The sequence below is a fragment of the Platichthys flesus genome, chromosome 3 (genome assembly GCF_949316205.1).
Source record: "Platichthys flesus chromosome 3, fPlaFle2.1, whole genome shotgun sequence".
NCBI classification, from domain to species: domain Eukaryota; kingdom Metazoa; phylum Chordata; class Actinopteri; order Pleuronectiformes; family Pleuronectidae; genus Platichthys; species Platichthys flesus.
Genome location: NC_084947.1, coordinates 26,145,710 through 26,171,941, shown reverse-complemented (window position 1 = coordinate 26,171,941; position 26,232 = coordinate 26,145,710). Strand labels below are relative to the sequence as shown.

Genomic DNA, 26,232 nt, shown 5'->3' with positions numbered 1-26,232 from the left:
ACAGGGACAGGATGGCCGCTCTCAGGTTGCGACAGGGATTATAGGGGGTCAAGAGCTGCAAAATGTATGTGGGGGCTCGCCAGTGTTAAACTTTAAAAGCTATTAAAATAATCTGAAAATCAATCCTAAATTGAATGAATTGGTAACTAGTGAAGGGAATCAAGAATTGGCGTTATATGAGCCCTACAGTTTGTTTTTGTTAAATTACGAGCAGCATTGTCTTGAACAAGCTTCATACGAGTTACTACGGATTGGTATACAGGGCGTTGCAATAATCCAGGTGGGATAAAACAAACCCATGTATTAGTTAATCTAAATCCGGGAGAGATAGAACTGCTTTGATTTTTAGAAATGTTTCTTAGATGAAAGTAGCAGGATTTAATGATTTGATTAACGTGTGTTTTGAAGTTCAGATGAGAATCAAATGAGACACTGTAGGAGTCGAGGGAATCACGGAGTCCGGAGATCTTATTGTTTTGTGCGCCTCTCGGCGTGCGTTTATTTGACCAAACAATTCACTCCCAGAGAACTTCCGGGCGCCACCAAAACATCTGCTTTTAACCACACCCAGTGCACCTGTTACCTTGGTAACCTTGGCTGTGAAAACTTCGGCCCTCTAGCAGGAAACGAAAGTGTCGGATGGCAAGATAGAGGGCTAGCAGCTCCCTATCGAAGGTACTGTAAATCCGCTCATTTGGGCGCAGTTGTCTGCTGAAAAAGGCGAGCGGCTGCCAGGCCCCCTTGACCCACTGCTCATGCACCGCTCCAACTGCATAGTCCAAAGCATCGCTTGTGATGGATATCGGTACATTGGGTGCGGGGTGTGCCAGCATCGTCGCCTTAGCCAAAGCTGCCTTAGCATCCTCAAAGGCTTTATTCCTTTCCTCCGTCCAAATCACTGCGTGCCTGGCTGCTTTACCCTTCAGGGCCTCATAAAGGGGTTGCATTAGCTGTGCTGCATGAGGAAGAAAGCGGTGGTAAAAGTTCACCATGCCCAAAAACTCCTGCAGTGTCTTCACTGAGAGTGGGCGTGGGAAATTTGTTACAGCCTCCACCTTTGAAGGGAGAGGAACTGCCCCGTCCTTAGTAATGTGGTGTCCCAAGAAGTCAATAGCCTCCAACCCAAACTGACACTTGGCTGGGTTTATAATCAGGCCATGCTGACTGAGTCGCTCAAAGAGTGTCAACAGGTGAGACGTGTGTTCTTCCTTAGATGTACTAGTCACCAGTATATCATCCAGATAAACAAATAAAAAAGAAAGGTCCCTCAGTACTGTATCCATCAGTCGCTGGAAGGTCTGTGCTGCATTTTTAAGACCGAACGGCATCCGAAGGAATTCGAAGAGGCCAAATGGTGTGATAACCGCTGTCTTGGGTATATCCAGTGGGTGCACCGGCACCTGGTGATAGCCACGGACTAGGTCCACTTTGGAAAATATGACTTTATTAGCCAAACGGGCAGAAAAGTCCTGGATGTGTGGGACAGGATAGCGATCAGGTGTCGTTGAATCATTGAGCCGGCGGTAATTGCCGCACGGGCGCCATCCGCCGCCTTTCTTTGCTACAAAATGCAGCGGTGAAGACCATGGGCTACTTGAACGACGAATAATTCCCAGGCGCTCCATGTTCTCAAACTCAGCCTTAGCAATAACCAGCTTTACCGGGTCTAGGCGCCGGCTCCGGGCATGAACTGGTGGACCTGCTGTAGACATATGATGTTCCACGCCATGTTTGGTGCTGTTGGATGCGAACGTGGGCTTTGTTAAGTTTGGAAACCGTATCAGGAGGTGGTGGAACTCATCCGTGGCTGGTATAATGCTGGAGAGCCCCACAAAGTCTGATACTCCGATTGAGCAGGTATAAGAAGAAAAAGTCACCGCATCAATTAAGCGGTGGCCCTTGATATCTACTAACAGCACATAAGCGCACAGGAAATCTGTCCCTAGCAGGTGAACTGTAACTTTGGCTGTTATAAAATCCCAGCTGAAACGTTGGTCACCAAAACACAGCTCCAGGTACCTGATCCCGTAGGTGCGGATGGGGGTGCCGTTGGCCGCTTGCAGCGGGGGGCCGTGCCTGTCGCTCAGCATGTCCACTTGTGATGCAGGCAAAACGCTCTTCTGCGCTCCTGTGTCGCACAGAAAGCGCCGCCCAGAAATGGAATCCTGAATAAACAACAGCCTGCATGTCCTGCCGACGCTCATGGCAGCTAGTGGGCGCCGGCCGAGCCGTTTCCCATCCTGCTGTAGCTGCATGGGGGGCAACACCGTTTAGCTTTGGAACCATACCGTGCATGGTAGAAACACAGGTGGGAGCTCTGTTGCCGCTTCACCGCTGCGGCGCTGACCACGGCCGTGTCCCCCTGGCGCCATGGACCGTCACCGGGTGAGTCCCAAGCCACTGCGCAGCTCTGCTGCCCCGCCAGGAAAAACTTGTCGGCTTCCTCAGCCAGTGCGCGGCAATCCGTGATGCTCGTGTTGGCCAAAGCAGGCCGCACCTGAGTTGGCAGCTGCTGCAGGAAAAGCTCCTTGAACAGAAGCTCCGGCTTGTGGCTTCCCAGGAGAGACAGCATCTTATCCATTAACTCCGAAGGCTTGGAGTCGCCGAGACCGTTTAGCGACAGAAGCCGGCGTGCGCGCTCGGAGTTGGAGAGCCCGAAAGCTTTCAACAGATGATCCTTCAACCAACGCACCATATTTATCGTGCTCTGGAGGGTTTTCCAATAGGCTCACCACTCTGCCCGCTGTTGCACTATTTAGAGACGCGATGATATAATAATACTTGGTCGTATCTGCTGTAATGTCTCTCAGCGCGAACTGCGCCTCCGTCTGAGCAAACCAGGCCGATGGTTGCGATTCCCAAAACTCCGGGAGCTTAAGCGAGACTGCGTTTATTGCCATGTCCGTCTCTGGATACGTCCAGAGAAATCAAGGTCACCAATGTAGGAGTCGAGGGAATCACGGAGTCCGGAGATCTTATTGTTTTGTGCGCCTCTCGGCTTGCGTTTATTTTGACCAAACAATTCACTCCCAGATAACTTCCGGGCGCCACCAAAACATCTGCTTTTAACCACACCCAGTGCACCTGTTACCTTGGTAACCCCATAGCTCCCTACCAGGTATGTAAGTGTGCAAACCACATTAGTGTTAACTGTCTTTGGTGAATTCTGTAACATCACCTGTCCCCTACAACACCACACTTTTAGATGTAGTTTTAATATTGGCTGCCAAGGGACCCAGAAATGATAGGGGTCTGCCTGATTGATAGCTGGTCGGGGCCAAACATCATCTTTCAGTTTTTGTTGAATTTAACTTAAGGAAGTTAAGTGACATCCATTCCTTAATAGTGGATAGGCTCTCTGTTAAGAGACGTTGTCTTGCTTGAAGGACAAGTATATTTGGGGGTCATCGGCATAGGAATGTTATGATATCCCATTCAAACGGCTGATGATGTTTCCTAATGGGAGCATGTAGAGCGAAAATAGTATTGGAACATATGTATATATATTTGTTGAGATTGTTTATATGTATTATGTAGTTGTACATTAAGAAAAAATAAAAAAAGGGGAAACTCAAACTACATATTTTCTAAATTAATGCACTTTATTTTAAGATGCCTTTTTCACTTGTATCCTCCTCTGAGGCATGTGTTTTTGTGTATTTTGTGTTGTTTGTGTGTGTTTACTCTCCTGTTATTGTGGCCGCTTTGCGTCTCCTCTGCAGCCTGACCCAGGGTAACCGTCATAGTGATTATGGGTGGAAGGGTAATGGGATTAGAAGGAAGCAGTGAGTGAGTGAGGTTCCCTAGAGTTCAGAGTTTGGGAGTATGAGGGCCCTTCACACTTTTAAAGCTGTTCTCTTTGAATAGCTCTCAAAAACAAAACTCAGCAAAACTAAAGCTTGGTAAATTAAAGAGTATATCTCCAACAGTTAGCTGGGAATATGTGTATATTTCACTAGTCACAAGCCTGTGTAAAAAAAGGGTTAGGGTTAGGGTTACTTGGACTTGAGCCGTTTGACTTGATAAGACTTGCTCTTTTCCCCAAAACACAAAGATTAAAAAGTATGTTATTAAGGAACGCTCTGTATCTTTCATCGTGTTTGTGTGCGTCTGTGTGTGTGTGCAGCGCCGGCGCTCCCAAAACGCCCACTACGCGCTGTGCGTTGGGCACCAAGTCCTGAGGGGGCACCAAAAAAAAAGCCACTGAAAAATCATCATAGTTATAATAATTATGTAGCCGAGCGTTTGGTTGTATCATAAGTCCGGCTTCAGCCGACAAAGGACACGAGAGCAGGTCATGCGCTCGGGACAGCACACCCGTTTATTCTCCGTTCATTTTACAACTTCACTCATCACAGCACCCACTTCCTTTAAAACCCCCTTTCAAAATAAGAGTCACTACCAACAACCCACTTAAAACCGTAAATACAAATCAACCCTCAACAATAACGTCATTAAATAAATTAGCTTACATTTTAATGCCGATATTATTTCAGTATAGAAATATTAGGTACCTTTTAGACATGTATATCACAAAAAAGGCAGAACAAGAGATATATTAAATTGCTCAAAAAAAGTTAAAGAAGATTGACTATTCTTGTTTGTATTTGATGATTATTTAACGTAATCATAGAGGAGTTATGCTTAGGGCACCAAAATGGCTCGCAGCGGCAATTGGTGGAATCATACCACGTCCCCATCGTGCACAAATGACTGACAGACTTTTGGCCAATGTGGTCTTTTGCAAATGCAATGCAGCATAGGGCCCTGACATATAAAAAGCACAACCCTGTTCATTGTTATGTTCAAGTATTTGTTATGTTTCTCACATGTACACACACACACAGACAATATGACGTGAGATTTTTTTTTCTGTAATTTCAATTGCACTTGTTTTAATAAATAAATACAGATTTTAAAAACATACATGATCTGTGTAAATATATTATTACTCAGTGATCAAAAGGACTCGAAAAGACTCGAAACTCAAACTGCAGGACTTGGACTTGACTTGAGACTTGTCAGTCTTGACTTTGGACTTGACTCAGGACTTGCCTGTCTTGACTTGGGACTTGACTCGGGACTTGAGGGCAAAGACTTGAGACTTACTTGGGACTTGCAAAAAAATGACTTGGTCCCACCTCTGGTCTTTACCATGTTCATGTTCCCTGAAGGCCGCTGTAGGTTCTCCTACACACTTATGTACAAGGAGAAGGTAAGGTGAGGGGTATGGTAGTTAGTTGCCATCTGCTTCATCACCACTAGATGACACTAGATCCTACACACAGATGCTTTGGTAAAAATTATTGAGTTCTAGATTTGATCATATGCTTCATTTATATTCCATCTATTACTCTCCTGTGAATTATCAAGCACTTTTAAAAGTGGATTTAAACATGAGCTCTGTAGATTAATCATTGATCGTCCTTCAGAGGTTTAGTGATGATGACTGATACGTTACTACGATGAGTCACATGATGAATTAGAGCTGCTGTGTAACAGTCACATATAAGAGATTATACATCCATTTATGTTTAGTGGAAAGAAACATCATGAAGTGATTGAATTTCATAAAACAGAATCAGGTTTACACTTTACTTACTCTAAGAAAAATAATTCAAATTCCTGTAATGTATTCACAAATTTCCATTCTCTCTTTTTAAAACGTGAAGTTACCTGTATCAAGCTTTGGCAGATTTGTCCATCTATCTGGTTTTATAAGATAATTAGTGTAAGGATCGTTCACTCCACCCACCCCCACATGAGCAGAGATGCCTGAAGGTCAGGTGATGATGTTGGTGATCTTGGCACAGGTACAACATTTTTTAGGTAATTATTTATATATATACAACTTTTATTTTATACACCTCAGAAAAAAATACCAAGGTCCATTCCTCAGGAACCTCAGTGTTAGGTACTACCATGAATAAGTGGCTGTGTGCGGAGGGGGAAATAACTCTCTATATATACGATGGAACAGCTGAAAGTTTATGAATGAAGATATATGACAAGTATGAGTAGAATATAGAGAGAGATTCTTTGTTTTTGAACTTGAAAAAGAGAATTATGAATCAGAGTTAAATCAGGTCAGCTGCTTTATAACTGATGTGATTTATTGATTTATTTTGCTGTTGTATTTGCAGTGCTGAAGAGGACAAAAAAGAGTAAGAATGATCTCATCAATGCAGAGGAGGGCCAGGACCACCTCACTGACATCTCATCTGTTGGTGAGGACGACCTGAGACTCAATATCTGCCATGTTACCGCAGGTCTTCATACCCTCTAGTCTTCAAATTGTGTTGGTACTGTAAAATGCAAACTGCTTGTTAATTGGGTTAAAGGATTGGTTGATGTATTGCTCGTTTTGTTAAAATACTTAATTGCCCAAATCTATTTAGGAATCGGTCTGAATACCCATAGTAGGAACTGGTTAGCGGATTTAGTGAATAATCACTAATGGAGAGGCTCCTGACTGATATTCTTTTAAGGATGAGTAAAAACAATGCTACAAGGCTGGACTTTATTTTCTTAATTTCAGATATTACTACTGGGGAGCAATTTATACAGATATATTATGCATATAATATTGTTGGTGCTAGTAACTTTAAAAAATCTGACTAACTTCCTTACATCAGTTTCTTCCCTGATTGGGGGCGCTCTCCTGGACACACTACAATAGAGGCTGTTTGCTTTGGCAGGTTTCTTGCTGTCCATCCGTCTATCTTTGGACGGATTCTGCTACCTCGATGGTATCACTTTGAAAGTGTGTCGTTTAGATCAGATTGAAGGCAATGTTTTGATATGGGTGTGGGTGGTGAACCAGAAGTGGCTGATATTTGGAGTTGTCAGATAAGGAAATCATGAATATTCACAATGGAATCCTTTTAAAATAGAGAGATTAGTGTAGGACTTCAGGTCAAACAGCATGAGTCACATATCTAGATTAAAATAGTCCAGGAAATAATTAGCCATCTAGTCTTCCTTTGCTCGTAATGAAATTCTATTTTTCTCCCTCCTATCTGTGCCTTGTCCCATTAAAGCCTTTACTTTAATACAGTACAGGCTAAGCAGGAGAAGGAAGGTGAGAGGTGAAGACCATGGTTCTGAGATCCAAGAGTCAAGGGCTTTAATCTGGTGACATCACAGCACAACAAATTGTTTTTGAATAGTTTACAAGTTACATATGTCACGTTTGTTCCTCTGGTGGCTCTTAAGATCATTTTACTGTTGCAATGGAACACCTCTATAAAATATAGGCAACTTGTTGTGCTATCACAACCAATGTCCAGGTTGAAAGTATATCTGCTCAAACCCAGTCTTGAGTTCAGTGGTAAGTCCACCTCTGTCTTAGACTTGGTAACTTTATTGCCATTTTCTATGTTTTGTACCAACTGCCCCCCCAGGGTCACCGTTTACCCGGGCCAGCGTGAAGAGCAAGAACGAGAACACATCTTTCTTCAAGAGGAAAGTGAAGAGGATTCGCTTCACCATCCGTCGTCTGGTCAAGTCCCAGAGCTTCTACTGGATTGTGTTGTGTCTGGTTGGCCTCAACACGTTGTGTGTAGCCATCGTGCACTACGACCAACCGGATTGGCTCACCTATGCCCTATGTGAGGACCAACAGATGTTTTACCATACAGATAATTTCAAGTGACACTGTTAAACATTTGAAAGAAGCAATGACACTCTACTTCTGACAAATTAAAAAGTTTCGTTCATAATTAACAAACCAAACCCATCAAAACAGTTAGGGGTTTTATCCAAACCTCTATCTTGTAACAATAGCCTATGGTGGTAAGATTACATAGTACAAGTCTAACTACAACTATAACGCTGAGCCTGTTTGACTCCTGTCGATTGTTGCTACTGTTCCATAGGCCAACAAAAACCGTGTTGCACAGTAATGAGTGTTGCACAGTAATGATAATACTCTTTATCAAGATAGTAACATGCATATATATATGCACAGCTCTATTGAACTGTGGGAATCAGAAGGAGGGCCCTTTTTAACCAGTGTATTGATCTGTGAGTTTTATTCCCCCCCCCGGACAGATCTGGCAGAGTTTGTATTCCTGGGCCTGTTTTTGGCAGAGATGTCTATGAAAATGTATGGACTTGGACCCCAGAACTACTTCCACTCCTCATTCAACTGTTTTGATTTCGGGGTGAGTCGTTTCATTTAGTCTTGAGTAACATCATTACACAGTTGTACAGTGTGAATATATTCAGCCTGATACAGGTACTTAAGGGCCGTCACTTCACAAGACAAACGTTTGAATAGCTGTAAAAAGTTAAAATATTTGGAAAAGAAAACTGAGTTTGCCTGCAGCATTTATCAGAATGTGTTCACAGGTGATCATCGGCAGTATTTTTGAGGTGATATGGGCTGCCATTAAACCTGGAGCCTCATTCGGGATCAGTGTCCTGCGAGCTCTGAGATTGCTCAGGATCTTCAAAGTCACCAAGTGAGTCATCACTAATGTCTGTGTCGGGAAAACTGTTTCTGTCATATATACATACTCATGTGGTACGTATGTGTGTGTGTTTGTGTTTGTGTGTGTAGGTACTGGAACTCCTTAAGGAACCTGGTGGTATCGCTGCTCAACTCTATGAAGTCCATCATCAGCCTGTTGTTCCTCCTCTTCCTCTTCATTGTGGTCTTCGCTCTGCTCGGGATGCAGTTGTTTGGTGGCCAGTGAGTCATTTAATTATACTGTAGCTGTTCGTAGTGGACTACGTTTGTCAAAGATTGGCTGGGGAGCCTCAGCCCCATGCTTGCTGAACCTTAGTTGTGCAAGCAGAGCACAACAGGCGGACGGGTTACCAAAAGAATATCCAAACAAAAGGGCAGACTGGGGCGATATTTCAGGGATGGCTCGATGATCTTGAGCACGGACACAAATACACATTAGCACAGCAAGGTAAAGGAATAAAGTAAAGATACTGAGTAGCATTTGTAACCACTGTGGTTGTAAAGCGATTTGATGGGGTCCTTGCTTTAGCCGGTGCCAAAGTACTGGTTGCAGCTGTGGTCGCTGACTCAGCAACCGGTGAGTGGTAGTTTGGTTGGGAAAGGGACCAGAGTGTGAAGCCCAACTAACACACATACACATACAAGGACATTACAGGGACTAACATAACACAAGAGGAAAGAGACAAGGGAAACCTTATGGCATCTCTGATTCTCTCTCCTTCAACAGGAAAAGTATTTGACTGCTTTAAACAAGCTGGTTGGAGCTTTGAGTGTAGTTTCTGGCTCTTAACAACATTTTCTCCCCAGTTAATTACTGTATCAAAGATTTCAGGGAATGTTGTGGACTCGCACTTTCACTCATCATGAATTTACGTAATTAGGTCCCAGTAGACTCACAGAGATACAAAATGTCAGTTTTAGCACAACCTATCCATTTAAGAAGAAGAAATGCTCAGAGATCAGCCATAAGGTCACACAGACTAAGGTGAAACAAATGTAATAGGCATATATTACTCTGGAATATTGTGCAGTGGTCTGATGGAGAGGACAATAAGATGCTCCATCCTCTATAGGTGGAGGAGTGAATGTGACTATGTGGCTTTGCAGCTTGATTACATTCAAAGACTCTTCATTTTTCCCTCTGCAGGTTTAATTTTGAAGACGAAACACCGACAACTAACTTTGATACATTCCCAGCAGCCATTCTCACTGTGTTCCAGGTAAATGTAAACTCCATCATGCTTTCTATCCTGCTCTGCGTTTACCACTGAACTAGACTCAGAAAGCAGCCTTTGTGTCCCCCCTGCAGATTCTAACTGGGGAAGATTGGAATGCAGTCATGTACCACGGGATCGAATCACAGGGGGGCGTTCATAGGGGAATGTACTCCTCCATTTACTTCATTATTCTCACTCTCTTCGGAAACTGTATCCTACTTGATTGACCCATATTCTATATCATTGATTTGAGGAACAGCTACAATTGTGAATATAGATTATGTGTTTGTAAGTCATTTCAACTTTTCCTGAAACCACAAATAACCAGACACACTTCTCAACGTCTTCTTGGCCATTGCTGTTGATAATCTTGCAAATGCCCAGGAGCTCACCAAGGTACTGTATTTCCTAATAGCTTGAGATATACTTTATATCATGGCTTTATATGGTCAACATATGGGGCAGTAGCACTGACGTACCCACAGCAGCCGTCAATAATAGTCCTTAAATCACCAGGCCTTTTATCACCTTTGTATAAAGCACAATGAACCTTGTCACTGGATTGTCCACTTAGGAAGAGTGGGCAGCTTTGACCTATCCAATGCTCAGTACCTCAACATAATGAACTGTTCTTACCTCAACACTAAAGACAAACCTTTTTCAATATGTCAGCCACTGATTTAAACAAGCTATTTGTAACAGCAAATTACCATTGAAGCAGAAACATTGTGAGTTCAGCATCAATCTTAACACCTTTACTTACTTCCAATGTTGGAAAACAACACCAATGTTAACTCTTGTTTTCCTTCTGTTTCTATTACCTCATTGCATCTACCTAAGTTAGCATGTCAACCAGTTAGCCTCAGCGTGACCATCTTTTTGAAATAGTGGGTCACCATATGACGTTTGATATCAGTGTCCTGTTCCAAGCTCTGGTATTTTCAGGGTGCCACAGTGTTGTGTCCCTTGCTGTCAGTGTCGATCTCAGATGGTGGAATAAATTAAATAAGCCTAAACTAAGTTGTACTTTGGCCGATATATGCTAACAATTACAAACTCCAAAGCAATAGCTGTTTCTCAATTCAGGGGCCGCATCCTTTGGAGAATCTGGTCTATCCGACTCAGGAAGACCGCCTCCTTTATGGGCTTCTTAGACCACACGGTCTTAAATGAAATGAGATGGACTGGTCTACAGAGCATTTCACCGACAGGCGTTACCTGCGGATAAAGTCCAGTCTTTTCTAAAGAGGTAGTTCTGCTTAGAGGATATATTATATATTATGTCTTATATTGAAAACTCAACAATGACTGAAGCTCTTGGCGAGTAACCATCACCCTAATTGCATTAAATATCATATCAATTGCTGATCTGCAGCTGTCAAAGAAACTCAAACATCCATGCACATTCAGTATCAGCAGTGTAACAGCTCTCCAAAACAAAAGAGCAGGTAAACTTGTAAAAATGAGGGGGGTTGGGGGGCCTTGCTAAGTATTGTATATATGTATTTTTTTGCCAACTCTGTCCAGGATGAAGAGGAGCAAGAGGAGGCCATCAGTAAGAAACTCGCACTCCAGAAGGCCAAGGAGGTAAAGGAGGTCAGCCCTATGTCAGCTGCTAACATTTCCGTCACAGCGTAAGTCAACCTCTTCCAATATTTGCCTGGGCTTCCTCTTATTTTATCTCATATCCACAGACTAAAGCTAATTCGCTAACCATGTTAAGGACCAGGTCACCGACATGTCAGCACATATGATATCAAATGAATTTGAATATAACATTTAGCTGGAGGCATCAACCTTTAAGTGTGTCAGAATTGTCTTTCCTCATACATGGTCTCTGTTTGATTTGGTTCTTGTGTTGCATTTCCAAGATGACAACCACATGTTGGACAGGGGATGTTGCACCCCGTTAAGCCCTATAAGACAAATTTCAATTTGGGAATATATGCTATACAAATATAATTTGATTGACTGATTGATGTTAATCTCCTCACCCACACATTTTCTTCAAAAGGCAGATCTCTGTCTTCCTCTCTCCCGAAACGGCCTGTGCAGTAGATTTCTGCAGAGTCCCTGAGAGTTATCACAATATCAGCGGAGAAAATACTACTCATAAGTGATATTATATTTTATCTCTCTCTCAAACAGCCAGTTTACCTATGATATCCCATTATAATGCTAATATGTAACATATTAGCAGAAACATACAGCATGTATGATAGATAGAATATTTCATAATCAACACAAGGCCAATTAGAAACTTACTGTATATCACTTAACAGTTTCCGTTTAGTGATATTACTGATTTAGTCACTGTATTGTTTTAGTTCTTGTTAGTCTTGTTTTTCCTTGATTCACTATTTTTGTTTACAGCAATCCACATGAAATGTTTAGAGCAGATACAGTGAATCGTTGTAGTCTCTCTTGCTGTTCTTCTAAAAGATACTGTTCTGTATCTTTAGAAATATTGCAACATAGTCTGTTCAGTATTCTTTGTTATTCAACTGCGTTTTCTGTCAAAGCTCATTTCTGAACATACCAAACGAAACATAATGGATATAAATAATGTCATTGGTGGAGTTGAACATCAGAGAGACTTGCACAGCTTTTTTGCAGCACATAGCAGCAATGCTAACTTTTGTAATGGAGAAGGTTTGGAAACAGTACATCTTTAATCTTGAAGTGCTGTCTCAGTCATACTCATCATACTGCACTGTGACTTTAAAATAATTCAGAGTTCGAGAGTTTGAAGTGTGAATGAGAGAAATTTGGTCCAACAATAAACATAAACAGCATTGACCTTAAGTTATTTTAATCAGGTATTTGCATTTTCAAATAATCAATAAAAACAATAGATAAAATGTGCAACGTATTCACCAGTTGACTTATGGAGCTTTTAAACACCTTATAGCTTTGTTTTTTAGCATACAGCAGCATACAGCAGCAGTGTTTATCACGGTGTCCTTATATCAGGCAGGTTGTGGGTTTGAAGCTTTGGAACTTACCTGCATTGATTTCCACTGGGTACACTGTCTTCCTCTCACAGGCCAAAGCTGTATTGTCACATCTTTAATCGACTGGGTGAGCTGTTCAGGGGATAAGTGGGTTTAGCTTACAGATCGACTTCAGACAATCTGTTGTAAGAGAAAAAGCTCAAACTTAGAGACACGCGATAGAGATAAGCTGGTGGATATAGTGGAACAGCTATAGAAATATATTCTATACCTCTCTGGCTTGTGAGGACTATGGTCCTGCGCAGTGAGAGCACAGGTAGGGTGCAGGTCAGTTAGAGACAGGTACGCCAGCCAATATATTTAATTCAGTCCAAATGACATGATTGGTCGTGTATTTCACAGTCCTGTGAGGCCCACAGATCTGCATTCTTTTCTTTTCTTGTCGGACCACTTTATTTATTGACGGCTGTTGGAACGTGAGGAGGTTTTCACCAAATAAGACAACTTACAGCCAGAAAACAGAAACAGAAAATGCAGCTTTACATCCTGCGCATACTTACTGCAGGTCGGTCTTACTGTCAGTGGAAGTACTGGTCCACATACATTGTTATACAGTAATAATGTGTCAGCACACACACTAGCTGCTGGCACCATTCTCAATATTTTCAACTCTGAACATGACATTATTCTTGTATCCATAACTCTACTCTTCTTGCAAATATCCATAAAATCATATCTATTAATGTGCCTCTTGCATTACCAGTCATAGTAAAATGTTGCTTGTTTATAGATATCAGTTGAACCCTACTATCCCAGAAGTGGGCTTATTTTCTTAGTCTGTACTGACATCTGATTTATCTTGCTGTCACTGTCCCTGACGGCCAAGTTGTGTGACATTTCCTTTCTGGTTCAGACTCAGTCCTGTTAATGGGCTCTGACTGCTGATAACATTGAAATGAGATGAGAGGCTAAAGGACAAAGAGTAGGAGAGAAATGTTGAATGGTCTCTGGCCTTTTCCCTGACGTCATCCGATATGATGTTTCCCCCTTTTGTTTTGTGCATGTGCAGTTTTCTAACTCGCACTCGAGGTAACGCGCATTCTAGCAGCTCATCCATCTGCAGCGTTAACTCACTGTGAGTTACTACCTCTCTGATTCAACTTTTAAATCTTCCCATTACCCTTCTTTGCTCACCCCTTCTCTCTGCTGCTGCTAATACCCCACCTTCTTCTGGTGTGTGTGTGTGTGTGTGTGTGTGTGTGTGTGTGTGTCAGTATTTACATACTTATTTTCTTGTGATCACGAGTGTCTGTGTCAGTGATGATCCTCTTCTGTCTGAGAATGATTTTCTTTCTTTTTTTCAATTGCACTTCTTCTGTAGATATCAAGATCATTGTTTATACTGTATGTGATGTGATTTCCCAGGCTGGTTGTAAAATATAATATATTCTTACTGCATTGTAAAGGCTTGTGTTTCACTGATGAAGAATGTGACTGCTCAGTTAATTTGAGACAGCAGTAGATTAACTACAATTTTTCATCATGTTGAGGCTTTTGAAGGCGGATAGCAGTACTTATGGAAAGAAAGTGGTATAATTATATTTTTGTCATATTGCCTACAATTCAAACACACCACACTGTTGCACTGAATTCTCTCATAACCTCCCAAGCCAACACACACACATAGCAGAGTACTTAGACGCAATCCCACTCATGCCGCCCTGCTGCACCAAATGTGTGTTCCCCTGACCGTGATCACTCTCTCCAACAGACTAAGTAAAACTCACTGACCAACTTTTTTAGGACATTACTGATTCTATCAGGGATCACATCACGCTGAAAGAGATAATTTAGGATTTTAATTGGCAAAAAAACAGTATTTTATACTATTTTGAGCATGTCAGGGAGATGTATGTGGTCCATTTGTAGCAGTGGCTCGTTATATGTGAGGAGGCATACCCTGAAGTGAAGACACTGAACAGATTCTGTGAAAGAGAACTCCAAGTCCACCAAACACTACACAGCTCTTTAACACCCTTGCAGCAAAAGACATTTCACTATTTTTATCTCTTGTCCATTTTATTCCCCTGCTCCCCATAATTTTGCATCTTGACTGTTCATGTTTTCCCCCTTGTCAGTTTTCTGAAGCTTAGTTCGCTCCATCTGTGCCCATGTCTGTAACTTGTTTCTGTCCCTTTCACAGTTCCTTCTCTCCCTCTGTTTGTTTCAATGTCGCTCCCTTTATGTGTTTGTAGGAGTTATGTCTGCACCCCAGTCCATCACTTCCTGAGGTAAAAACACCCGCCTGCTAGCAAGGTGGTGGATGATGAGGATGATGATGATGATGATGATGATGACAATGATGATGATGATGATAACATGCGTAAACAGATACATACATACATGATCATGTTCTCATTATTCACATTTCCTTGACGGCAAGACCACATAAATGAAACAGACCTGCCCTGCACTGTTGTCATGCACACCATGCTCTGTTCATTCAGTGGCTCCAGTAAAATGCTGTCCATCCACTTCTTAGCGGAAGTTCTTAAAGAGAGTCGTGCAGTGTGCTGCATGCACTATGCAGAACGTGAGAGTGAAGAATGTGTAGGACCAAGAAAAGAGAACATGAAATAAAGTTATTTGCTGCAAATCTTTGCAAAGACAGATTAAAATATTTGATGAAATGCCACAATAAAAAATACACTACTACACTAACCCTCCACTGTAAAATCATGCAAACTTTTTTAGTTCACACAATATTAGAAATGCATGAATTCAGCCGTTCCACAACTAGGTTTAACACACACATGGACAGAAAGCAGTCGCATGTCAAAGCATGGTGATGTGGCCATGTTTGGCTAACCATGGATGAGTGCTCTCCAAAGTGAACTGTGATAAATGACTCCAGTGGTTGGCTGTGTTGAAAGCTCCATTGCACCTTTCACATACTGTAACTCATCACAGCATGTAGGGACTATGTGCGTTATGAGGAGATCTAAAGTGAAACATACTGCTGGTTTTATGTACCATAAAATCATGAAGTATAAAGTACATGCTCAATGTGTCACATCTCACAGGAAACCATGCCTGTCATTGTATCCATAGGGAATTCATATATCCTATCTCTGGCACTGACATAAAAATAGAGGGTGGTGAAAATAGTTAAATTAGAGATATATATTGTTATATCAATGTTCCAGTGGTTCTTATTTGTGTGGTTCCTCTGTCCCTCCCCCAGTAAGGAGCAGCAGAAGTCGGTTAAGACAATGTCGGTGTGGGAGCAGAGGACCAACCAGCTGAGGAGGCAGAACCGGCCTGGCTGTGAGGCCCTGTACAATGAGCTGGAGCCAGAGGAGCGTCTCCGGCTGTCCTCGGCACTAAACATCCGGCCAGACATGAAGACCCACCATGACCGGCCACTGCTTGTTGAGCCCCATGATGTGCCTTTGCTGGGCGATCACCAACACCACCATCATAAGCCCTGTGTGCTAGATGAGGCTGAGACTGCAGACCCTTTGCCTCACCAGAATCGCCGTCATCACCGACACAGAGACAGGGACCGGATCAGAACGAAAGAGGAGACAAATGATAATGGTGACACTGGTGGGAAGCACCACGTCCATCACAGTCGCTCCAAAGACAACGACGGTAGCCGGGGCAAAGAGGGAAAGACTGAGAGATTCCACAGCCGAGAGGGGGGCAGAAAGCATCAGAGCTCGGTGGAGGACAGCGGAGGCGGAGGAGTCACAAGTGAGAGAGAGCATCGCCATCATCATTCACATCGGCAGGCCCAAGGGGGCAATGGGACAGTGAGCAGTGGTGGGAGGGCAGAAAGAAGAGCCCGGCACAAAGAAGGGCGTTCTTCAAACAGGGATAAGGATAGGAATTCCAGAGAAGAGACTGCTGCTAATGGAGAGAAGAGGAGACATCGGACTCATGGTTCTAGGGGCCAATCCACAGCTGAGGGAGAAGATTGCAATGACAAAGAGAAGACCCATGGTCACAGGTAAAAATGATCGGAAAATCCCAACCAATTGTTAAGGTCAGCATTGGATGAGACTGAGCATTTGGGGACATAGAGGTGCAAAGATAGGCAACCATAGGAAGCTTGTACACCAAAGCGTTGGGTGGAGAGAGATAACTGTGTCAAGTACTGTAGGCATACTGGTAAAGCAGTACATATCCCTAAACTGCCCCTAAAATGAGTACCTCCATTCTATGCACTTCTTCTCAGTATATAAAGACAGCGCTGCAGTCTAAGAGAAAGTAACTCTGTAACTTTGAAAATGTGTCGATTGTTCATTCTACGCCTTAATGAGAGTATTATAGCCTGAGAAAATAAGACCCAAGCACAATTTTACAAGAGTAAAGTTCAGCTGTAGAATGATCAGGACAAAAAGAGAATGCACACAAGTTTAACCCCACAGCATGAAAACATTTTGTGATTACCCACTAAAACATGCACAATACCCACTCATATGCACCAGAGTAACAATGGACAGCAGATGCTATGTTGAGGTCTGCATACCTACCAAGTGTTGGTGATACTTTATGACAACAGGGCCACCGATGCAGTGATTTTTCTGGTACTGCCGATGGCTAGTACGACTGTGCCAGACGTGAGTGAGAGAGAGCGTGACAGTGGAGCACACCGCTCTGTAGTGAAGCAGTAGTGCAAAACACAATTTGAGAGTTATTATGAGAAGTGTAAAAAAAGACTTTGATCAGAATGAAATTGTGACATGGCAAATGAGATGATGGTGGGCGTGTTTTACTTTGTTTGAATGTGTCTCCAGCTTTTTTCATGTTTTCTGTTAACAGTTTATGGTCCGTTAACAAGTATTAGCTATTAGTGAGAAAAACTATTCAAAATGTACATCTCTAGTTAAGGACAATAATGTGTGGTATATTTATACTTAAGCTGAGAAAGGTTGCACAGATTATCCTCTCACATTTTAGATCTTTGTTCTCAGCTGTCTTCACTCCTCTTTCAAGGTTAAGGATCTCTGTTGCCTTTTTTGTTGGAAGCATAGTAAATTATAAATCCCCTCAGAGAAGCCTTAAATGTTTCTTAGGCTATCCCCTGGGATGTGACTGAAGGAATGTGTAGTTCCTGGAATAATATAACCTGTTCTCGTGAATAATTTCAACTTTAAAGTAAATTTAAAGTTGTGTTCCAATAAAGGAACATAATGAATATTTGACCACAATGAAGAGAAGGACTCGTGGATAGTTCAGAATAACATTAGTTTGAGAAAATCTACTCTCATAAAAAGCATTATGGCATTCTATTTTTTATATTCTAATATAATAAAGAAGGCGGGGGCTTTATGTTAACAAGTATCATTAGGTGACATGGCCTATCCCCAGTCCCCCTTAACTGTGGTGGTCGCTCACAAGATGTGATCTCTGTTTATGGGATAGGTTTGGGGACTCAGAGGGGGAGTCCCTAGCCCTCTCACCCCAGCCCCCCTCTGGAGGGGGCGACTGGCCTCCTGACCGACCAGAGGACTCTGACAACCAGCGGAATGTGAGAAGAACGGACCAAACGTCCAGCCACATTCCTCCTGTGAAGGTTACCTGTCCACCTGGAGAGACCACCCTCATACAAAGTCAGTATCAAGTTGCAAACATAATATTACTTAGATGTCTCCCCTCTCAGCCAATATGTTGAAGGTGTCTGCTCATAGTGAAGTACAAGTTCTGTGTTGAGAAGATGTGGAGGAAGAGATCCATATTCATTCTTGGACAATAGATGTGATAGATGTTGGGGGCTGCTTCTCATTGCCACTCTGTCATCTCTGAGGTATATTGATGGAATTGAACCCTCTGTCTTCCAAGTGAACAGTATTGACTCTGAGACAATGCCCATGAATGAGAAGACCCTGGAGGATCTGGGTATAAGTGGACCCAGACCCATCCTGCCTTACAGCTCCATGTTCATGTTTGGACGGACCAATCCGTGAGTCTCCACAACCTCTTACCCCATTTTCACCTTTTTGAAGGACCTTTATTTGCTTTGTTTTATTTAACTATTATTTAATCAGGAAAGTACCATTGAGATTAAGAATCTATTTTTCAAGGGAGACCTGGTCAAGATATGCAGCAGATACAAAACAAATATAACAGGGTAATTCAAACCTGATGTTGCCTTCCATATAAAAGCATGCTCTCAGTCTCCTCCAAACACTGAGACATAGAGCTTTAGGTACTTAGAATAGATTGGTACCCAAAGTCCAGGTATCAGTTTCATTATCTGGACTGAAAACTGAAAAGGTCAGATTTTATGCATTGTTATTGTAGTTCCTCAAGTTAAATTGGCAGCTACAATTGTGAACTGCATTTTAAATTTGTATTTTGGTGAAAAAGTATGGTTGTGGTCAACTTGGTGTCATTATAAGCCTATATATTTGTTTTTGTTAAACAATTTTCCCTGATTCCCTGGTGACAGTGTTGCTTTATCTTAAACCTTAGCTTAGACTTATAGTATGTGAGTGTTTTAGAAAATAAGTATGCAATAATTAAATCTTTGATTTATCTGTCTCTAAAGCTCACCGTTTGTACCTCTCCCTCTGTATTTGTCTCTGCCTTTCCTTTCTCAGGGTGAGGCGGTTGTGTCACTACATTGTGACCCTGCGTTATTTTGAGATGTCAATCCTAGTGGTCATTACTATGAGCAGTATCGCTTTGGCAGCAGAGGACCCTGTCTGGACAAATGCCCCTCGCAACAACGTAAGAATTACAATGGTCATGTAAAAAATGAACATAACTGTATGTAATGCACTTTAAAGCAATGCCAACATCACGGAGATAAGAAATGTTTCTTTTTGTAATAACTGTCTTTGTGGAGTCCGGCATGCTATGTTGAGTTTCGACAAATTGTCCCAGGAACTTTAATTCCATGTAGTCCCAGGAATTTTAAAGCTTCCTGCTGCTCACCTGCAATTCCACTGAGATCCTGCAATTCCACTAAGGTCTGAAGATCAGGGGAGATCTTAATTTATTTAACTTGCTTTTTTTCTCATTAAGCTGAAAACTCAATAAAAACAACAAGTTCCTGCAAAGGTTCCTGGGGAAAGTTGGAAATGCAAGCACTTCTAGTTAAAATGTACCTGTTGCGTAAAGAGAAAAATCAACATCTTTCCCCAGTAAATTCTTGATTCTGGTGCTCAATTCTTTCAAACTCATTATGTCACACTGGATTATTATACACGTTTATATATTAAGTAACATTTAATGTGTTTTTTCTAGGTGCTTAAATATCTGGATTACGTCTTCACTGGTGTTTTTACTTTTGAAATGGTGATCAAGGTAAACCGAATTCAAATACAAAATTTAACGTGTCAGTTTTTCTTTTACTTTCAGTTCACTTCCAGTGTAGAACTGTATATGAACTAAAAGTATCTGAGTGATGAATTCCGAGAGGACAATGTTATTATTTTTTGCTGTCCATCCAATAATTACTCAAACAAAATGGCCATGTTATCATTTTTTTGACAGGTTGGCATTTAACCTGCTGAGTATTGCCTCCTGCAGCACCTTCATCAGTGCCTTCAATTGAAAAACAAAACAAAAAAGAAACCCCCCAGCTGTGTTAAACCTTAGAGGTCATCAGCAGGGCATCAGCAGTTATTGATTCCTTTAGAGGTGCAGATGGAAACATGAAGGAAAATAACCTTTTGTCATATTTGTGATGTAACATTAATGAGGCCAATTATTTTCAAAACATATCTCCTCTGGCTTCATCTACTACTTATAATCCAACGCTCCTGTTTCTATACCAACAAGCAGAGCCAGGAGGAATCTCTGACTGAGAGGGTCAGGGTTAAGATTATACATCTGAGAATAAAATAAAAAATAAAAGACATAACAGTGGTTTATTTGGCTCAGATGGTGGACCTTGGCCTACTGCTTCATCCTGGATCATACTTCAGAGACCTGTGGAACATTCTGGACTTCATAGTGGTCAGTGGGGCGCTGGTGGCTTTTGCATATTCGTAAGTTCAAATCCTCCTTCCTTTCTGACATTAAAAAACATCTCTCTAAGTTAGGAATCACTCTGATTTGGTTCATACAGCTCTAATCTGTAATGTACAGTATATACAAACCTGCAATGAGAACTGATGTATTATTTGGACTGTGTGGGGTTGAAACCTGCCGATGTTGAAGAGAACAGTGACTATATATTTAAACATTAACATGTTACTTACCAGAAACCTGTTCTTAATACAATAATATTAGACCCTTCCCAGGTTGGATGGCTGAACATAAAGTCTTATTACGCTGTAATTGTCTGTTAGAGGGCTCTGTTTGAGTTTACAAAGCTAGAATTGTCAAATATAACCATTTATATGATGTGTTTGGGTGACTATAATATGTGTGTGTGTGTGTGTGTTTGTTGGAGAGAGAGAGAGTGTTGGGGTCTTGTGCAGTGTGTTTTATTGACATGATCCTCTCCCTGTTTCTGTGCTGGGATCGTTTGCAGGAGCTTCATGGGGTAATGCCTCCTCTATCTCTCTCATCTTGCTTGACTGTGTCATTGTTTGTATATGTATGTGCAAGATAAAACATACACGGCTTACACTGCAATAACAAGTAATTTCCTCACATATTCAGTCAAATGTCTTTACATTTATTCAGGTCTCCTGCATTTTCTAGTGACAACTATTTGTTTAGTATACATGAATGGAAATCCAATCCAATTTAAAGAAAACATCAACCCAATTCCCTTTTTAGCGATTTCCGCAGTAATTGAGTGTAGGAGTTAATCTGTTGGGTGTGACCATTCATACTAAACCTCTTCCATCATTTGTATGGAATTATATTCGGGCCTGATACGGCAATTGACATTCATGAGTACGAAAAGTTGTATTTGCAAATTGAATATTGTGCATGACAACAGCCCTCCTGCTACTCTCAAAGGATATGCAGTGTAGATTGATGGATGGATTTTGTTCACACATTAGTTAAAATTTGAAGAGAAAATTTTATCTAAGAAGAAATTGAATCAGAAAGATGTTTGTTTTGTGCTCTCAATATAATTACTGTGCATCATTTGGAACTGAGAAACCAATATGCCAGTGCCCTGTTCCCTGAGGGAAACCATTTGATTTCTTTCTCAAAACAATACACATGGCTACTGCATCGAATTCTGATCTAATGGCCACTGTCAGTGGACAAGCACCTCATCTTCAAAGTTGGCTCAGAATGACAAAATGCAGTACTATCAGCTATTAAGGTGCATACATCCTTGAAAAGACTATAAGACATGCGGTATATGAAGTGAAATTGCTTGTGAGGATGGGTGTTATTTGCAGTCTGTCTTGGGCACTTTCCATCTCGTCGTTCATCCTCCAAGGCCTTGATCCTCATGTGCTTGGCTAAAGGTCCTTCCTCCATAGCCTCCTCTGTTATAGAGGGGCATCACACCTGCAAGTTCATCATCCTTATCTTCCTCAAGCCTCCAATGGGAGGGATTTTCATAAGCACATTGCCTCGACAAAGTTCTGCATGGAATGGTATGATACCATGAATTTCACATCCCTCTATTATTAATTCAGCAGAGGCTTGCTAATGTAACAACCAAGCTGCTGTCGGAGGGCATGAGTACATCTCAGGGAACATCAGTCTTCCCTGTGATCTTAGCATGCATATTAGAAAGACTGTATGACATGTATGATGTTCGCTATCGTTTTTTTAATGAATGCCCAAGAGCATATTACCACATCATATCCATTTACATGCACTTTATTCTACATGAGCCTGTATCTGTAAGACTCATCATCATTCTGCGGATGGAGCAATACACCAATTGCATTGTGGTACAGCCAGAGCATTATTTTTATAGTTTTGTTCTAAACCTGTGATGAACAGCATTTGTGAATAATTTTAAATCAATACAATTTCAAGATTTCTGCATGTTCTAGTTTTCAATATTAAATAAATTGGACATTATGAAAACCACTTTACTATTGTGGTAACCTGTATGGAAACCTATCGCAGTGATGAGTTAGCGTAGGATTAAATAACTATTTTTGTTTGTGGGGTTGGAGGTAAAAAAAGGTACAAAAAACGCTTATTCCATTGTATAGATGGAATTGTATAGTACATATAACTGTGCTGAAGCTGGTCCTGGATGTTACTACACTAGTCAGCAACCTCAACCAACCCGACCCAAGATAAAGACACTTTGCCAAAGACTTCAATTCATGCTCATCGAGCAAGGTTTAACTAGCAAGTACACAAGCTAACCAGTCTGACATCTTGATGTAAGAAAAATGTCTGAAGGCTTTTCTTAATACATGGACAAAATGGATTTACATTGACTTCTTTACAGGAATGCTTATCTTTTACCTCTATGTTATTATGAATGTGCTTGTTTGAGACCCTTTTACAATATTCTTGTTTTGATACTGTGTGATCTTGAAACATTACAAAGTCAGGAGAAAGCCTCAGGGAGCTAAATGTAGCTAACCAGCTGCAACGAAATGTGTCCCACAGAAATTTTTCAGTTGGAAAGTCGACAATTTCTAGCTGGAAATTATATGGCTTCTACTGCATAGCGCTGCTCGCAATAAACAAGCTTTCATAATTATTAGAAATGCAAATCTAGTTATCTTAAAATATTTTCTCTGTATTTACTCTAGATTTAACAATTTCATAATGTCTAATTTATTTATTTATTATAGAGGGCTTTGGCTGCGATTCTTGAACTTTTCCTAAGTCTAAAATACCATAATCATCAGCTGGGCAACTTTAAGTCAAACAAATTATTTGCAAAAGCTTTTTTGCTCCGGGTCCCGTCCATATCATCAGTTACACACAACAAGTTTTGTTTGATTGACACCTGTCATTCAATCACTGTGCAGGTCCCTGGAGCTGTCTATCATCCATTTGATGTACTGCCTGCGGCAAGAACATCTCCATCCAAACCATGTTTATTTTTCATCTCACCTACTGGAACCTCTCAAGTGTTGAGCTCAGTCATCAGCTGTTTTGCACATTTCATGTTTGATGCTGCAAAGTGCAAAATTGTCTTTTATTGTCAGCTTCAGATGCTGGTGATGACCTGATTTCTTGGATAATATATATATTTATTTTATTAGTATTCATGGTATTGTTATTTAGAAGATCTCCATTAAGGCCTTTTGTGGCATTTGCAATTTTTTTGGTTGATACTCAGAAGTTGTAGCAGAGAGCAATTAAAGAACAAGTGCCTGTTTAAATTACCGGTAGTTATGATTTGTGTTTACTTCAGTTATTTGTGATACTTCAAAAATAACAGGCTCATAAAGCATCCAATCACACCCTCTGTCTTCTCCTCATATGGCAAATATACTATTGTAGAACCCCATATTGGAGTCTATTCTTTGCTGGGATTTACTCACGCTGTTGTCTGCTACCAACCAAAATATATACAACTTTACATGGTTTCATTAATGAAAACTATTGTGTTGTCATCTGATGAAAACATAAGCTCTATTTTGTTTATATGTATGAAGCATTCATAAATGTGCTGTACCTTGTTTTACGACTGTTTTCCCCCAAGTAGATCGCAACAAGGTGTGACCAGGTGGGGAACCCTCCTATGCCATACCAACCACCTCCCCAATCCCTCACTCTTTACCCATACCTTACCTTAACCCTTCTCCCCAAAATCCAATCCATCTTACTGCCATTCTTCTGATATGTAGATCAGCTTCATGTAAAATATATTAAACCCATACACCAGTAAATGAAATGCATTTTTAAAACAACAGTTACCTCTGTCTGAAGGTTTTCAACTGAAACCTGCCTCACCCGAAGAAAACCACCAATGGTTTTAGACATTTCATTCCAAAAAGCTAAATTGCCCTTTTGGCAATATTTTGTTGTATTCTTACTTCAAGAGAGCTCTTTAAATGAACTAGATAATTGTTTTGATTATGATAATAACATCAAGTTTCAATCCCAGTTAGAAGTGTGGTTTTAAATACTGCTGTACAAACAAATGATCAATATTGCATCTTGGAATGAAACGTCATTGAGAGGTCAGTGTGTCTAAGACGGTTCCTTTACTATTAGTCATCTATCTTTGCTCACAACATCCCTCTTCAGCAGTAGGGCCTTTATAGTCTGCATTCACTTCAGTAGTGCCTCAGTAATAACATGTAAGGCCTTCCAGCCCTCATAGTACACACGCAACTGTGCATGGGATTATCTATACAGGCGGCGGTGGAACCTTACTTTCAGATTTAATGTAGTGGCTGATCAGTGTAAGGCTGCTGCCAGGTTAATGACTGAGGATCAATCATACCAAAACCGACCACAGGTTATAAAAGTCAATGCACAAATATTTGTGGGGGTTTGCAATTGCTTGTTTATGGGACCAGCCATCAGTAATACTTGTGCTGATGTCACACTTGGATAGAAGGAAATCCTTTGCCTGTTTGCAATATATAATATAATGATTAAGGAAAAACACTTTCTTCAAATATAGAGTGAGATCTTTCAATGTTTCTCTCTCTCCGTACTGACCACGAAAGGATCCTTTCCTACTAACTTACAATGAAAGAGGTTGGAATCAGGACCCACTCTTTGCTCTGTGTAAAAATCCACTAGCTGTGTATTGAAGTCATCTGCAGCTGTCTCTGTCTCTAAAATGTGCTTAATTTGAAAGCTGAGCACACATGTATTTACTATTTTGCTTTATGACAGTAAAGCTATATAACAAGAACTGTTGACTGAGAAACTTGTAACTTTATCAACACCCACACTCAAGTAATGTATTAAGAAATACTTGACATATCTGAACCTGTTATTCTTTAGTATTGCAACCCTTATTTTCTGGGATTAAGTCAGCCAGAGAGAGAAAAACAGACTCTTGAGTAGAGTAGAAGTAAAAAATGGAGCAGTATGGAGATACTTGGAAGAGGGATTTTGTTTTCAGGGCACAGCTCCCTGTCCTCATTCCAGAAAAGTGATGAAGAGTTTTGGCTGAGCCAGATGTCCTCATTATTATTTGGACCTTCACATCCCTCTAGTTGTCACATTTTAGCCCCTGTAACAAGTCCAAAGTGCTTGTTCTCTCCTGTTTCTCCACTGTGCCTGGTTGTTGAGGGTATTCTTTGAAAGCTATCAGCATATCTTGATCGCTTAATGGAGGTTTCTGGTCGGAAGACACTCTGGCCCTATTTCACTGTAAATACATGCCAGACTAATGTGTATCCGAGCATGTAAGTTGTTGCATGTAGCTGAACTGGAGTACAGGGACTCAATGAGGCCACAGAGGAAGACAGAAACTATGCTGTTCGTCAACCTACAGCTACTTGCAGTGGTGCGAAAAGCAGATTCAATATTCCTTGAGTGATTCATGATAGCTCGTAGCTTTTTTTGGGGAAACTGAAAACTCTAACTGAGCTCAGAAAATGATATCGTTAAAACAAAAGCTGCAATTCCTCTTCTGGATCTGAGGTTCACGCATTGATCAGTGTCTTCCGGCTCCCTTTCCCAGGGAAGCTGAGCAGTATAATATCTCAATGATTGGAGCACACCCTTCACTCTTTCTTTCGACAAAAAGTACAATTCACTTGATGCATCATTT

General features: G+C 41.2%; 1 protein-coding gene across 1 annotated transcript in view; it reads left to right on the top strand.

Moving 5' to 3' along the window:
• Positions 1–26,232, top strand: part of cacna1ba (calcium channel, voltage-dependent, N type, alpha 1B subunit, a) — a 138,720-nt gene that overhangs the window by 72,369 nt on the left and 40,119 nt on the right. Inside the window, exons 10-27 of the mRNA XM_062384871.1 lie at positions 6,144–6,225; positions 7,393–7,610; positions 8,053–8,165; positions 8,353–8,465; positions 8,564–8,695; positions 9,621–9,693; positions 9,783–9,900; positions 10,019–10,086; positions 11,218–11,324; positions 14,900–14,935; positions 15,889–16,656; positions 18,075–18,262; positions 18,492–18,612; positions 19,253–19,382; positions 19,902–19,961; positions 20,541–20,647; positions 21,136–21,147; positions 24,199–24,222. Coding sequence (XP_062240855.1) covers positions 6,144–6,225; positions 7,393–7,610; positions 8,053–8,165; positions 8,353–8,465; positions 8,564–8,695; positions 9,621–9,693; positions 9,783–9,900; positions 10,019–10,086; positions 11,218–11,324; positions 14,900–14,935; positions 15,889–16,656; positions 18,075–18,262; positions 18,492–18,612; positions 19,253–19,382; positions 19,902–19,961; positions 20,541–20,647; positions 21,136–21,147; positions 24,199–24,222 — 2,470 coding nt within the window. The remainder of the gene's footprint in view (positions 1–6,143; positions 6,226–7,392; positions 7,611–8,052; positions 8,166–8,352; positions 8,466–8,563; positions 8,696–9,620; positions 9,694–9,782; positions 9,901–10,018; positions 10,087–11,217; positions 11,325–14,899; positions 14,936–15,888; positions 16,657–18,074; positions 18,263–18,491; positions 18,613–19,252; positions 19,383–19,901; positions 19,962–20,540; positions 20,648–21,135; positions 21,148–24,198; positions 24,223–26,232) is intronic.